The 16,557-nt window shown below is 39.1% G+C and overlaps 1 protein-coding gene across 1 annotated transcript; it reads right to left on the bottom strand.

Annotated features, from left to right (window-relative positions):
• Positions 1-719: 719 nt before the first annotated feature.
• Positions 720-10,167, bottom strand: LOC111379299 (trafficking protein particle complex subunit 11). Its single transcript, XM_023002659.1, has 3 exons — positions 9,977-10,167; positions 8,981-9,810; positions 720-2,857 (listed from the first exon to the last, which is right to left on the bottom strand). The coding sequence occupies exons 1-3, from the start codon at positions 10,087-10,089 to the stop codon at positions 1,386-1,388; spliced, it is 2,415 nt and encodes an 804-aa protein (XP_022858427.1). The 5' UTR covers positions 10,090-10,167; the 3' UTR covers positions 720-1,385.
• Between the last annotated feature and the right edge of the window lie 6,390 nt (positions 10,168-16,557).

Consider the following 16,557-nt stretch of genomic DNA (forward strand, 5'->3'; position numbering starts at 1 on the left):
AGCTTTTCGAGTTCAAGACAATTTTGGTAAATATTTTTGCTATTTACAAAAATTTGCCTTCATTTATATTGCAATCCCAAACTAAATAATCTAGTGACTTGCAAAAAACTGTTTTTTTCCCCAATAATATTGACTTTATCAAAGACTATTCAAACTTCCACTAGACTAGTTAATTATTTAAATATTCTATATAAAGACGCCTTGGATTGGTTGCATTATTACTTTCATAAATAACAAAATGCTCCACGAAGTCAAAGCTATTAGAGTTGTGTCAATATAGGCTACTACACGCAGCATGAGTTTGTGAAAGACGTGAGAAGATCCATTAAAAGATTATTCAAATGTTTTCCATCTATAAACATAAATTTTTAGGCCCTAAAAAAATCTTAGCAATTAATTCCCAAATTGTTTTAATCTTTTCAAAGGTTTTATCATGTAATATAAATAAAAGACTTATGTTAGAAGACTTGAATGCGAAGATGAGAATGAAATATGTGATTGAATTCTAAAGTTATCGAAAAATGAAACGGAAGAAATAAAAATTGAAAAGTTGAATAAAAAGAGTTAAAAATAGGGAAGTTTCTAAATTAAAAAAAAATAGGGAATTGTCATTTGTATTTCTCACAACATTGTTAACAATGTTAGCAGGTGACAAAAAAGTATCGGATGAAAAGAGAGATTGTTTTTTAAATCGTCCAATGACAACAAGGCACGTGAAATGTTATCAACAATGTTGTCAAAAACACTATACACCAAACATTATAGTAAAACATGGTTATTCTTTTGTTCACGGCAGTTCTTTTTCAACTATCATATTTATGCATACATTCAGTAGGATCAACTGTTCTTATCCACTTTTTTATCCTCACATTTCTTACAATCTAAAAAAATAAAATTTACCAAACATTTAGCATTCTGAATCCAGAATAAGAAGAGGAGTTCCGAGAGAACAAAACTGGCAGAATTTCCCAATGAAGAGAATTAAGAAGAGGATACCCATGCTGCTTGGTCTTTTAAATCATCACATTGCATATACAGATATGCATTATTTGGCTTCCCAACCAAGAATATGAAAGAACTTCGACTTCATAATTTATCCAAAACAGATTTTCTTACAAAAAAATTTCACTCGCATATCTTCAGTTTCCAACAGTTTCCGCTTTGGCATGTATACAACAATTATGCCCGAGTGTCAGAATTTCAACGCTCTCTCTCCACGTAGAGGCTGTGATTGAAAAGCATGGCAGAATAGAATTCTGATTCACAGTCAACATTGTGTTCACTGTACTTTCAAACGGTAGATCGAGCCGATCAATCAGTAATATTTCTTGCTTGTCAGAAGATAAGATGTACTATACCATAACACAATTTTCTTACCAAAAACACTACTGGGTAACGGACTCAAATCTTGTTTCTCCAATGTCAGTGACCTGAAAAGGAGGTTCTGAGGGGAAGATGAAGACAGTAGATGATGTAGTTGAGGGCTGAAAACCAGCTTTGTATCTCACTGAAGTCAAGGTAACTTTAGGAAGCTGTTGAGAACCTAAGCCCAAAGGGACAAGCATGTAGCTGATAACGTGCTCTGATTTTGGTAGGACAAAAGTCGTGTCATTGTGAGGCCCAGACGACACAAAACTTTGTGAATCGGCCAACGAATACTTGATTTCCTGGAGCAACTCGGTTTGATTTTGAATGGTAACAGAATATGTGAATGGACGCCCTACAATGGCATGAGGGGGACATTTTAACCTGACAACCAATGGAGGTAGCTCAACATTGACATCAGGAAGCCTGTGTTTTGTAACTTGAGAAGAAGCAGAGCAAGAATAAAAACCTTCTCCTAACCCAGAATCCCTCTGCCATTCCAGACTAACTGCCCCGGTCTTTAGTGTTGAACAATTTCCCGTCGGAATGACAGCAAAAACCTTTTTAAAGTCTTCTCCGGGCACATGAAGAATGGGTTCTCTAAATTTCTCCTCCTTAGGCTGTATGATTAATGAATCATCATCCTCCAAATCAAAAGACATTGACAACAACCGCAGTGGCACTTCTGAACAATTCTTTGCACTAATTATAAGAATACTTGTTTCATTGAAAGCCAGTGATGGTGTATGGTCAGAATCGTGTTTTGCTTTGATGTTTGACAGCAAAAGAGAATCCTGTCGAAATGGAAGCATATAATGATGGCTAATAGTAACAGCAGTCTTACCTTCGATCTGCAAGCTTTTGTGTACATGAACTTTCTGAGAACTAGGTTCGCTGCTGTGATGGTAACCTAACGAGACATAAACCATGATGGGTTTGGGACGATTCCATTTAATTTTCAGTTTGCAGGACCAGGAGTCCCCCACATTTAGAAACGGGACAGAAATCAGTCCAAAAGATGGCTGGATTTTCTGAATGTTATCAATATTAACTTCAGAATGATCCGCACGTTCTTGCCCAGATATACCAACAAGTTCAACGTGTAAATTGTCGGCCAAGAATGGCTCAACTTCTCTTGGACTAAGCAAACCACCACCTTTTGTATCTACCAGATTAATCTTTAACTCACCAGAGTGGATTGCATGGCCTTTAGAGGCAACCGTCACGGGTAAAATAAAGCTCTCTCCAACTAATGCAGGGCCAGATGAATCCAGTTTTAGATCCACTTGTGGTTCCGATTCTTCAACCTGTATGGCCTTCTGACCAGAAAATGCTAGACCTGGATCCTTAGTAGGAATAGTTTCAGTCATGTCTTCAAAATTCCACAATGGTAAATCATTCATCGAGGCAGGACTTTCAGCTCTGCAACATATGGTAAAGTTGGGTCCAATTCTTGCAATTACATATATACATTCCAGCTTTCCACTTTGATCTGCATCATTAATGATTGTATAAGTTTAGAAGAAATCATCTCAACTCTTATTATTTAACTAATGGAAAATGCTAGAATATATGGAGAAACATTACAACAAATCTGTCATTGAATAACATTATTCTAGTAACAGATAATCCCTTAAGGGATAAATATGAACTGAATAATAATTCTAGTAGCAAATAATCCCTTAATTTAAGGGATAAATATGAACTGAATAATAATGAAGATCGATACGTTCTTCCTTATATATTTTTTTAAAATACAGAAGACAAGATAATAATAAAACTAGAAACTAATACCTAGAAATCAGGAACTAATTTCGTTATCTAATTATCCTGACTATCCAACACTCCCCCTCAAGTTGGTGCACATGTCTATCAAGCCCAGCTTGCTGATGAGAAAGTCGTAGTTAGGTTTGAACGGGTCCCTTCGTAAGAATTTCAGCTATCTGTTGTGATTTTGGAACAGATGGCATACACATAGCTCTAGCTTCAAGCTTCTCCTTTATAGAGTGCCTATCGATCTCAAAATGTTGTGTCGTGTTGAACTAGATTGTGTGCAATGCTAATGGCTGCCTTGTTGTTGCGAACAACTTCATAGGCATGGTCAAGGGTCTCTTTAGTTATTCCAAAACTCTTTTCAGCCACATCATCTTGCAAAGTCCATGAGCCATTGATCTGTATTATGCTTCTGCACTATTTTGAGCAACCAGACTTTATTTCTTTCTTCTTCAAGTCACTGAGTTCCCTCACACAAAAGTACAATAACATGCAGATTTTTCTATAAGTGACTGAGCCTGCCAAATCTACGTTTGTATATGCCTCGATGCTGCGTTGTTCATTCTTCTTGAAGAATAAGCCTTTCCTTAACAAGTTCTTCAAAAAACATAGAATTCAATACACGGCTTTAAGGTGCTCTTCAGGAGAAGAATGCATGAACTGACTTGCAAGGCTCCCTACAAATGCAGCATTAGGTCATGTGTGTGATAAGTAAATTAGCTTTCCAACTAGTTTTTGCACCTTGATGGATCCCCTTGATCACCTTTGTCATCTTAAGCTTCTGATTTGGATCAATTGGAGTCTCGATAGGATGACGACCACTTGTTCCCGTTTCGTTGAGTAGGTCAGTGACAGATTTCCTTCCTGAAATTGCAATTCCTTTCTTTGATCGAGCTACCTCCATACCAAGAAAATATCCTAATGATCCCAAGTCTTCAATTTAAACTCAGATGCAATATACCTTTTCAATGGCTCCATATAAGCTGTGTCATCCCCAGTCATAACAATATCGTCCACTTTGTACTATGAGAATCTCCATCTTCTCATTTGTTTAGTGCTTAGTGAACACGGTGCAATCAATTTGTCCTTGAATGTATCCTTGATTTTTACTAATTGAGTGAACCTCTTGAACCAAGCTCGACGACTGTTTTAATCTGTATAGAGATTTTTTCAATTTGCATACTTTCGGTCCAAACTCCTTATCAAAGCCTGTGGAAGATCCATGTAAACTTCTTTCTAGCTTTTATTGCTCAAGTGATCCATCTTACTTGTATTTGGTAGTGAATACGCATTTGCATCCAACTGTTTACTTCTCTCTTAGCAGATGCATTACCTCCCATGTTTTATTTTTCTGAAGGCTTTCATCTCTTCATGAATAGCCTCCTTCAAGAGCATCCTATGAGAGAATCGTGAAGTAAAACAGAGAAGGTAGGTGAAAACTTTCTGTAAGAAATAAAATTTGCCATTGGGGTGTTTTGGCACAAGTTCTAACACCCTTTCGGTTAGCAATGGGGACATTAAGAGTGTGTTTGATTGACATGGAAAATATTATCTAGAAAAGAAAATGTTTTCCATCTTTTGTGAAAAATAAAAACCACCTCTACTCAAGGAAAATATTTTCCTTAAAAATAAGGAAAATTAGGCATATTTTCAAAAGTTGGAAAATGTTTTCCATGGAAAAAAATAGCAATCAAACACTCCAAGTAGAAATTTAGGTGGAAAACTAATATTTTCCATGGAAAATAAATGTAATCAAACACACCCTAAGTTCTACAAAGCTAGACTCAGATTGAACAGACTTGGAATTAGGAAAATTAGCTTAGATAGCTTTGGTATGAAAGTTACCAGGAGATTCAGTGGTGCTTTGATCAGCTATGGGTTTGGAGTCTTGACGCTACTAAGGGCATTGGTCTCATTGCTTCAAATTTATTTCCTTTATGATTAAACAAGCACTTTGGTACTCGATGTTTTCCATTGCTGGTTCTATCAAGATTATGGAATGGCTGTATAGAATCTGGACATGGGTTTACATTAGTTAAAATACTAGTTGTATTTATGATAAAATAGGTTCATCAAAAGTTGATGTGGTGTTTTCTAGTTTAAAGACATCTCAGGATCCTGAATCTTCAATATGTGCCTATCCCTGAAGATATTTTCAAAAAATGGTTTAAACTCAAAAAATGTAACATAATTTTTTGGAAATGAGACCGCAACATTTGTATCCCTTTGTATTTAGAGGCGTGTAATCGCAAGAACTTTGATGCACCATACCTTTTATAAAAAAATTACCTGAGATTTTGTTAAAATATTCTATCATTGTCACTCCTAAAATTTATTATTTTTCTTGAAACTAGGTTTCCCCCATGGGGTAAAATTTATTGAAAACCTCTTCTACTTCGGACTTTTAGCAAATATACTCAACTTACCCTCCTGGGATTATCAATGAAGCTAACAAACCATTTTTACCGGAAATAGTTGAAACCCTAGATTGTCCCCATACATTGCTTGGATTAATGGAAATGGTTTTGATGATTGGTATGGTTTTAAAGGGAAAAATGAACTGTGGCGTTTGGCTAATTCCCAAATCTCACTCAGAAATGAAGACGGACTTTTAATTTTAAACAATCCAGGAACCAAGCGTTTTAAATAATGAAAGTTTGGATGCCCGAATTCCATCTTCGAAGAAATAAAGACCATCACTTTTTTTTCTAGCACTATCAATCGTCATCCCCAAGACCTGTTCCTGAAACTTACACAGAGAGGGATAGAAATGAGCTCAACACTTGAGACCATTAGCTAACTTTTTGATTGTCAAAAATTATAAAACAATTTAGGCCGATGAAGGACATTATGCAGAGTTAAGGAAGGAGATAAAACACTGGGTCCTATCCCAACTATTGTTGAGACAACTATTGGCAATCTTTATTTATTTATCTACTTTTGGTCCTTGCACAAGAATTGTAAGTTGAGAAAAGATTAGAGGAACCTGTCATATGATTAATTGCTCCGGAGTCTATAATCCGAGAGTTGGTTTGACTAGAATTGACACAAATGAAAGCAATAATAAAGTTGTGTTTCTGAGCTAAAGAACAAGAGGGATTTCCTACGAATTGTGGAGATTGGAAAAGTTTGTACAAGTGTTCTAGTTGTTCCATAGTGAATGAAGACTTATTGTCCGGGTTCTCCTCATGCGAGGCTTGAAATGCTTGGTTTCCACTCCCTGGTTTCTTCTTCCAATTTAGAGGTTTTCCATAAATCTTCCAACGTGTTTCCTTTGAGTGTTGTGGCTTCATGCAGTGATTACACCATGGTCTCTTCCAGCTTTCACCTTTGCATTCAATGCTTCTTGAAACAGGGGCTGAGTTCTCAATTTCTGTCACGGGCATGATTTTTTTAACATAATCTTCCTCCTAGTTTCTTCTTTTCTAATCTCATAAAATGCCTCATGAAGGGATAGGATGTCAACGAGTCAAGCCAAAACTTGAGGCTCGAGCTCGGCTCAAGTAAAAATGGTTCAAATTTTTTTTTGGCCCGAGTTGAGCAGAGCATTTGCACAGCCAAAAAATTTAGGTTCAACCCGAGCTCATCGAGTTCGGCCTGTGTTTTTTTTTTTAAATAAAAAACATGCAGCTTTTGCCTTTTTTTATTTCAATTCATTTTTTTAGGGTCCGCTCGTCACGGGCTAAAAAAGGTCCGAGCCACACAAGCTGGCTTGGGCTCTGGCCAACGCCTCAAAATGGGGCTTAGCCCAAGCCTCGAGCCAGGCTGGCTCAGGCTTTTTTCAGGTCGAGCCACTGGGCGGCTGAAGTCAACGAGCCAAATTAACACCCCTGTAAAGGGCTGACAAAGGTTTTTTTTAAGAATTCGAGCCCTGATTTCATCCAACTCACAATTGAGCCCCGTCAAAAACAAATACACTATCATTCTCTTCCATCTTCATAATCTTCGCATTACCGATCGGACAATCCCACTCATCGTTATAACATTGATAAAATTCTAGCACAATAAAACCATCTCATCAAAGTATACAGTGACTTCACACGTTTGCCCCATAGTTTTCTTTTCAAATAAAATATTTAAGATGAGTTTTCTAAATCGGAATAGGTTTCTCGTACTACCTCCTACACATCTTCTGCAGTGGGTAGAAAGAGGTAGGTTTTACCTACGGTTTGCTCCATCGAGTTGATAAGCCACACAATTATGAATGAGTTTTCTGACCCCCTTGTGCATAGATTAGGATATGTATTTGCTGGTCTCTGTACTTTGCCAGTCAAATGTCCGAGTTTTCCCATGCTGTTAATCACCAACTTCATATATTGACCCTATTCCAGGTAGTTTTTTCCATTTAATTTGTGAGAGATTAACTGGAATGAACCGTTCTGGGAAAAATGGTCTGCTCCACTGTTCGTCATGCACTCCCTGAAGTGGGACTCTCTGTGGTTGCTTCAGAAAAATCTATGGTTCTTCTAGCCCAGTCATGGTCATTTTGACCATTTAAGAATCGGATTAAGAGCCAAGTTGGGATACCATATAAGTTTAGAAGAAATAATCTCAATTCTTCTTATTATTGGACTAATGGAAAACGCTAGAATATAAAGAGAAGCATGACAACAAATCTTGAATTCGATACTTCTAGTAACAGATAATCCCTTAATTTAAGGGATAAATATGAACTGAAAGCGGAGATTTTGGATAAATTCTTATCTCTTTATTCAAAAAAAAAAAAAAGAAACAAAGAAGATATTGATAAAATTAGAAAGTAATCCCTAGAAATCAGGAACTAATTTCGTGATCTAATCATCCTATCCTACAGATTATATTATTTCACACTGTTTACAGAACACCATCTGTCCACTGTAAAAGAAGAGACAATGAAAGGTGAAATAAATCAAGCAACTTATTATAGTTGGAAATATCACAACTCCAGGCATAAGAAGACAGAAAGTAATCTGAATAAGTAATGTTTCATCCGTTATTGGATGAGATAGGGATACAATTACTCAGGCCCGCAGGATGCAAGAAGACCAAGAAGTAACCAGCTCAAAATGCATGAACAATATATCAATTGTTTTGGAAGAATAAAACAAATGTAATCCTTGTAAGGGTTTGAAATCATCACTTAAACTCAAGCTGATTAATTAACACCAAACTTTTAAAGGGAGCAGAGACAGTTACATTTTGCATCCAAAGTTGTACGATACAACTTCCAGGAAGCCACATATGGAAAAACTAAAATACAGCAATATTAATATTTACCAACTAATTCAGACCTCGTAAGATGCAAATCTAATTTTGGTTCCAGACAGTCGCATGTCATACTTCTCCTATTTCAGACCTAGATATGAAAGTTAAAGCTCCTATGACTATATATATCTGACATAAATGTCTCATGGAGAATGTAACGATGACTCGCTTTTCTTACTTTCAAGTAAAAAAAGTTGTTTTTTTCCAAAGTAACTGTTGATATCAAATTAAGTAACTTATATTCAATTATGATCAATACAAAATCACTCATCTTCAAACTTAATTCTTAGTTAGAAGTAAACTTTTTAAGCTTAACCAAACATGTCATCAGACCCACTAGACTCAGCCTGCCTTCAGAGCAGGTGGATGAGTTAGTTTCGGGTCCAACTATTCAAATCCCAAGTTGACAGGGAAAACTGACAAAGTGACAAGAAGAAATTCTAACTTCAAACCCATCCCAGTTCAGTACTGGTTAACCTGGTTTATTGGTCATGTTTAGTAACTATGCTTCATGTGATACATTAAGAGCACAATGTCAAACCAGCATTACGTTTTCTAATATACACAACCATTTAAAAAAATTGTGTTACCAGCATACCAGGTTTTATGTCATATGTCAATCGCAGCCATTTGCTTGTAGGGAGTTCCAGAGTAGGAGCTGTCTCCACTCGACGATCAGGATGCACATGAGAGATTGCAGCTAAGCGTGGCTTCTGATCACTTGTGATAATAAAATTACACTCTGATTGATTGAATTGCACCTCCAACTGATCTATCTCAACATTCAGTGGCAATTGTGACCGAAGAGATATTGTGATCATTGTTCGAGCACCCGGCTTAACGATTTGTTCATGAAAAGCAACTGATGCAAGAAGTACCACTCTTAGGGGACTGACAAGATCAATCTCAAGATAAAGAGGACAATCACCATTTACTTTGAGGCCATTGTTCTCACTCGGTGCAGTTCCTGATTCTCCTGTGACGAGCCCAAATGCTTTCTTGTGTATCTGTTCTCTCTGTGAAAGACTTGGAGGCCCAGCTGGACAACAGTCTCTAAAAGACGGAGCAGCATTATTAGTCATTATTGGCATTGCAGCCATTTCAAGTGAGTACTCTATGAAGTCTTTCACTGAACTAATTCCCACAGAGCACTCTCGTAGATAACCTAATACCTCCCACAACAAAGTAACCCATCCCTCTTGACGATAAAGACTAGCAATATTTTCAAAGACCTGCTTTGCATTACTAAATTCGCCCATTACAAAGTATTCTCTGCCCATCTGGACTCCACAATAGGAAGCCATCCTTGTAGCCTTTAAGTTATTGTATGCTTCAAAAGATCTTTTAAGGAGAGCAATAATTTCAAAAGAGTCCTGGAACCTCTTCCCTTCAGCAAGAGTATAACGGACATATTCATCATCAGTTAAGCTGAAACAAAATTTAAAAAAATTAATAATAATAATAATAATAATAATAATAATAATAATAATAATAAATACTATGACAGAAAATGGAAAATTTTATTGGGAAATTTTAAGGTAAGAAAACACCGCAATAAATGGAAAGCGAGATAATTTGGCCTAGTGAAACTCACGCTTGCATTGCGTAAGTGCCCTCATGCTCAAGTAATCTGGCAAACTGACCAACGTAAACAGAAGCTACCACAGATTCCACATTCCCATCAATCCCACCAACATCTTCGGACATAGATATTGCAAATTCCAAATATGAATTCTTTTCCTTCAGGTAATGAGCTGATAACTGTTTAAAGACATTAAGCAAAAGTTTATTTCAAAGTGGGCACTCAAATGATTATGAACATTCAAGACTTAAGAACTCAAAAGAAAAAAGTGACGTGGCATGTGGTGGTCTAAACCATTAATTTGGACAGGTGATCCTAATGGACATGTATGGGTCAGATACACAACAGGCCACCTGGCAACGTATGTGACCACTTACAACCTTCCCTACCCCAACAAATTCCTAGAGACAGCCCCGGTATAGGCACACCAACTATGCAATATGGTACATCTAAAGATTATACAGAGAGGAGCTCATCCAGAAATAACAACAAAATAAAAATGGGGGAGTTGAAACATGAGCTCATATACAGGAAACCAAAGAAAATGTGCTTGGGAAAGTGAGATAGAAACGCAATATTATACATGTAAATTGAGTTAGTGAAAAGGTCCTGTTTATTATCTTGTTAATTTTATTTACTTACCAAAAAAAAAAAAAAAAAAAAAACAGGGTAAATGAGAAGCAAATTTGATTTCTGTGGTGACAGATTATAGAGTTCAAAAATCCATCAGTGGCTTCCACATGAAATATAGCCTCAGACTCAACAATAACAGACAACCATATGAACGATACTATTAATGCAAATGAAATGATCCGTTCATGACCAACTCAGCATTCATCTCATTTAGGCTCATTCATGTTTGTATATCTAGAATCATTTCATGAACAAGTTGAACAAGCTCGTTCAAGTGTTTTTTTGTCCACAAGAACAGATTTTAAAGATATCAAAAAAAAAAAAATTTCTACTACTGGATTTTGTTAATTTCCCCTAATTCATTATGCATCTCCAGTAGGTTACAACTTCTAGTGATATTTTAGAAATTAAATCGTGATTTATAATTCTATCCTTAAAAAGTTGATATATCTATACTCTTTGACTTCAAATCCAAGCCATTAGTGACAAGCTAGTTTGTTCACAAACAATTAACGAACATGAACACAAGGTTTGTTCAGTAAATNATCTGAAATTAAATGAAATGTGGCATCGTGATTTCCCATCCAGCATAAATTACATTTGATACCATTGTGACCACTTGAACTCAATGATGTCGTCGATAGAAATAAAATCATGTAAGTCGTGCCTTCATTTTAAGATAGATAACTGTTTACAAAGGTCCTTATACAATCGGATAAGTAAAATCAGCAATTTTGAACTATCAATGATATAGGTGCATGGTCTTTGGGCCTTGAGAAAGTTAACACTGGTTATATATAGAGGGAATTGGATTCCATGCAGCTTTTTACCCTGATATTTTCCTCAGGTGCTGGCACACTAATGAAATATATTCATATCTTTTTCTTGCACACAAGGCATCTTTGACCAAGGATGTAATCCAAAAACAAAAAGTGAATAAAAATTTTTACAGAAAGACAAGGTAGGGCAAAACTGGAAAGTAAAAGAAACAAAGAAAAAGAAGAAAGGTGAAAGCTGAACAGAAGGCAAAAAGAAGTCCATCTCGGAAAATCCAACCATGCAAAAAAAAGATCATGAAACTTGGGGGGCAGGTAGCCCATAGCTCCTCCAAAGTAAACCCCTCTTTTGCCATAATACTCCATAGTTTTTTAAATCAGATTTTAGGCACATACCCAAGCACAACTGTATTGAGCTGTTCCCTAGAGCCCAGGCTAGTACTGAAGTATAGTGATAAGCCCCGAGTTAAATTCACCTATAGCAGACGCAAGAAGGCACTAGAGGGGATCAACCATATGACAGCAGGGCCTTAGTTATTTACAGATTCTGTTAAGGGTTGTTAGCTATTTTTGTTAAAGTTAGTTACGGGAAGGGCTATAAATAAATGAGCTGGGGGGAAAATGGGTAGAATACATGTAGTGAGAAAAGAGTGGTCATCCGTGTAGTGCATTTCTCATTTTCTGTATTACTTTCAGTTATAAAATTCATCAGTTCTTTCATCTATTCCTATCAAATTGATATTAGAGCAACAGATCCATCCTATAATCATGACTCTCAACGATCGAGTGGGAGCACTAGAGCAGCAGGTAGCAAACAACCACGCTTCCTTACAGTCAGGAATGGAAGCCATGACGGCGGAATTAATGGCTAAGCTCGACGTACTGCTGCGAACTTGGGAGGTGCAGGAGAGAAACAGGAAAGAGAAGGGAGAGGCAACCTCAAAAGCACCAGAACCATCACCGGGGTTGGGGAGAGATCAAATCAGTACCGGAGGAAGTGGAAATGGCGGTGGTAGCTTCAACAATTGGAGGAATCCGAGTCGTGAGTCAGGCGGCTGGACATGCCAGTTTTTTATGGGTACGATCCCAATGGGTGGATTTTTCGGGTGGAGCGCTATTTCAACATTAACCGATTGACAGAAGAGGAGAAATGGGAAGCTGCGGTAGTATGCTTAGAGGGCGATGCCCTGGCGTGGTACCAGAGGGCGAAGCGCCGCCAACCCATGAAAAATTGGGAGGAATTGAAGAGGTATTTGCTGCGCAGATTCCGGCCATCTCAAGAGAAGTCACTATGTGCCCAATTTTTAGCTCTCCAACAGACAACCACCGTCCAGGAATACCGTCGGCAATTTGAAAGGCTGGCTTCACCTTTGCAGAATGTATCGGAGGAGATACTAGAATGTAATTTCATTAATGGACTCTCTCCAAACATCAAGGCTGAGGTCCAGCTACTCAATCCAATGGGTCTTGAACAAATAATGGATGTGGCATAAAGAGTTGAAGAGAGAAATCAGATGGTGCAGCACGGCACATTTACCTTTAGCCCAGCAAGATTAAAAAGTCCTTTAGCTACCCCAAGTCCTAGAGCAGCCCACAATCCGGTTCCATTCCAGAAATCTACGGTGCCTGTAAGTATTGTTCCCAATCGAATGGTTCCTCCGTCAAAACCCATCATCCCCTTCAAACGGCTTACAGATGCAAAGTTGCAAAGGAAGAAGGAAAGGGGTTTATACTACAAATGTGATGAGAGATTCACTATTGGGCATCAATGTAAAAACCGGGAACTCCAAGTGATGGTGATTCGGGAAAATGAAAAGGAAGACCGTGGAAGAGAGAAGGAGATGGGCCAAGCTGGTGAACTGGTCGGCGAGCAACCTACCGAGGCCGGCGAGTTCTTCGATGGCGACGCCGAGGATGTAACGGCGGCTGGGTCCTCGATCGAGCTATCCATCAATTCTGTGGTGGATCTCACGGCACCGGAAACAATGAAATTGAGAGGGGTAATTGGGCAAAAGGAAGTTATAGTTCTCATTGATTGCGGGGCTTCACATAATTTCATCGCTGTGGAAGTGGTCAGACAACTGGGCCTTCCACTGTCCAGTACCATGGGGTACGGAGTAGTCATGGGGACGAGGAAGGGTCTGTCGAATGGTGAAATTGCAATTGCAGAATGTAACTTTGGAAGAGGATTTCCTGCCTTTGGAACTGGGAAGCTCCGATGTCATTTTGGGTATGCAGTGGCTGCGTAAGCTCGGCGATATGCAGGTTAATTGGTAGAACCTTACTTTGACTTTCACGGTTTCAGGGATGATGATCACACTGAAGGGTGATCCTAGCTTGAGTAGAGGGTCTATATCTATGAAAACAATGATGAAGGCACTCAAGGCACAAGGAGGAGGTGTGCTGCTAGAATTGGGGAACATCGAGGTCCAGACCGAATGTCAACGCCTGCAACCCCCAATCATGGTTTCAAACGTTTTGGAGGAGTTTGCGTCTGTCTTTGAGATGCCGAACTGCATGCCACCTGCAAGGAGGCATGACCATGCCATCAACCTTCAGCCAGGAACGGCCCTGATCAGCATAAAGCCATATCGATATCCCCATTTCCAAAAGAAGGAGATAGAGAGATCGGTTCGTGAGATGATTGCAGCAAGGTTTATTCAACAAAGCATTAGCCCCTTCTCAAGCCCGATTTTGTTGGTGAAGAAGAAGGACGGAAGTTGGAGATTCTGTGTTGATTATCGGGCCTTGAACAAAGTCACAGTTGCCAACAAGTTTCCAATTCCAGTGATCGATGAATTGCTAGACAAGCTCAATGGCGCTACAACGTTTTCAAAAATTGATTTGAAGTCCGGGTACCATCAAATAAGGGTACGACCGGAAGATGTTCCGAAAACCGCCTTCCGAACTCATGAAGGACATTATGAGTTTCTTGTCATGCCTTTCGGTTTAAAAAACGGGCCAGCAACTTTTCAATCACTTATGAATGAGATTTTTAGAGGCTATCTCCGAAAGTTTGTTTTGGTGTTTTTTGATGACATACTAGTCTACAGCCACAGCAACAGGGATCATTTGAGGGCTGTATTACAAGTGTTAGTAGACAATCAGTTATACGCCAACAAGAAGAAATGCTTGTTTAGACAGCAAGAATTGGAATATTTGGGGCATATTATTTCGGCAAGAGGAGTCTCGGCCGATGAGTCGAAAGTGGCAGCAATGAAACAATGGCCCAGACCTAAGTCTCTCAAAGAGTTGAGAGGATTCCTTGGACTGACCGGGTACTACCGTCGGTTCGTCAAATCATATGGGAGCATTGCCTAGCCCTTAACGCAGCTACTTAAGAAAGACAATTTTGGGTAGAACGAAGACGCAGAGACTGCCTTCTTGAAACTGAAGGATGCCATGACGACGGTGCCAGTTTTGGGTTTGCCCAATTTTACAAAGCCATTCATTGTGGAAACCGATGCCTCGGGGTATGGAATAGGCGCAATTCTAATGCAAGACAGGAAATTCAGTCAGGTTCTTCCACCACGGACACGAGGGAAGTTAATTTATGAGAGGGAACTCATAGCTATTGTACTGGCAATACAAAAATGGAAGCACTATTTGTTAGGTCCAAGGTTTGTGGTGCGCACTGACCAACGCAGCTTGAAATTTTTACAGGAACAACGGGAAGTAAATCAAAAATATCAAAAATGGCTGACCAAACTGTTGGGGTTTGACTTCGACATTGAGTACAAGGCGGGTCGAGAGAATAGAGCAGCTGATGCACTCTCCAGGATAGATGCAACGGTAACTGTAATGATATTAAGCGCCCCTAGTGCCCTAGAACTCGGGATTCTTAAGAAAGCGATGGAAGAGGATGCTGAATTGGGTGTTATAGTTGACTCATTGCGCAAGGGACAGACAGTTTTCCCATGTTATTCACTACTTCGTGATTTACTGCTATTCCATGATAGGTTGGTGCTTCCAAAGGACTCTCCTTTTGTGCAGATTGCTTTGCAGGAAGGGCATAACAGCAAGGTAGGAGGTCATGGGGGTTTTCTCAAAACTTATAAAAGGGTGGCTCAAACTTTTTTCTGGAAAGGCATGAGGAAGGATATCCAATTGTATGTAGCTGAATGTGCAACTTGCCAGCAACACAAATATTCTACTCTTGCTCCGGCCGAGTTACTCTAACCACTACCCATTCCCAACCAAGTTTGGGAAGATGTATCGATGGATTTTACAGAAGGGCTACCTCGATCGGAACGGTTTGATTCTATACTAGTAGTGGTTGACCGCCTGAGCAAGTACGCTCATTTCATCGGTTTGAAGCACCTCTTTTCGGCCCCAGCAATTGCTGCAATATTCACACGAGAGGTGGTCAAGTTGACGACCTTAAAGTACAGTTCGGCATACCATCCACAATCTGATGGCCAATCCGAGGTGGTAAACAGAGGTCTAGAAACATACCTGAGATGTTTTGCATCAGCTAAACCGAAGTAGTGGTACCAGTTCCTACCATGGGCGGAATACTCTTATAATACTTCCTACCATGTCTCTGCACACCTCACCCCTTTCCGTATCGTTTATGGGCGCGAACCTCCACCATTAATTCGTTTTGAACGGGGTGTTACAGCTATCTCTTCACTTGAGCAGCACCTACTGGAGCGTGATAAAATGTTAGAAGAGTTAAAGGTACATCTACACAAGGCACGGCAACAAATGAAAAGAATGGCGGATACGAAGAGACGGGACGTTGAATATGTGGCAGGGGATTGGGTTTATGTGAAAACGAGACCTTACAGGCGCAAGTCTCTTGTGACCCGTTCAAATGAGAAATTGGCACCTCGATATTACGATCCTTTCCAGGTGATGCCAAGGGTCGGAAAAGTGGCATACCGCCTTGCATTGCCAGCCACCACTTGTATCCATCCGGTCTTTCATGTTTCGCAGTTAAGGAAGGTCTTGGGAGACACTCATATAGCAACACCACTGCCCATTCAGCTAGGTGAGGACTGGGAATTGCTTGTCGAGCCAGAAGTGGTTTTGGGATTCAGACCTCAGAATCAAGGCACAACTAAGAACATGGAAGTATTAATTCAATGGAAAGGACTTTCGCCGATGGAAGCAATTTGGGAGCCATTTGATTTAATCAACCAACAGTTTCCCTCCTTACACCTTGCGGACAAGGTGACTGCT

Source organism: Olea europaea, unplaced genomic scaffold (assembly GCF_002742605.1).
Source record: "Olea europaea var. sylvestris unplaced genomic scaffold, O_europaea_v1 scaffold1967, whole genome shotgun sequence".
NCBI lineage: Eukaryota > Viridiplantae > Streptophyta > Magnoliopsida > Lamiales > Oleaceae > Olea > Olea europaea.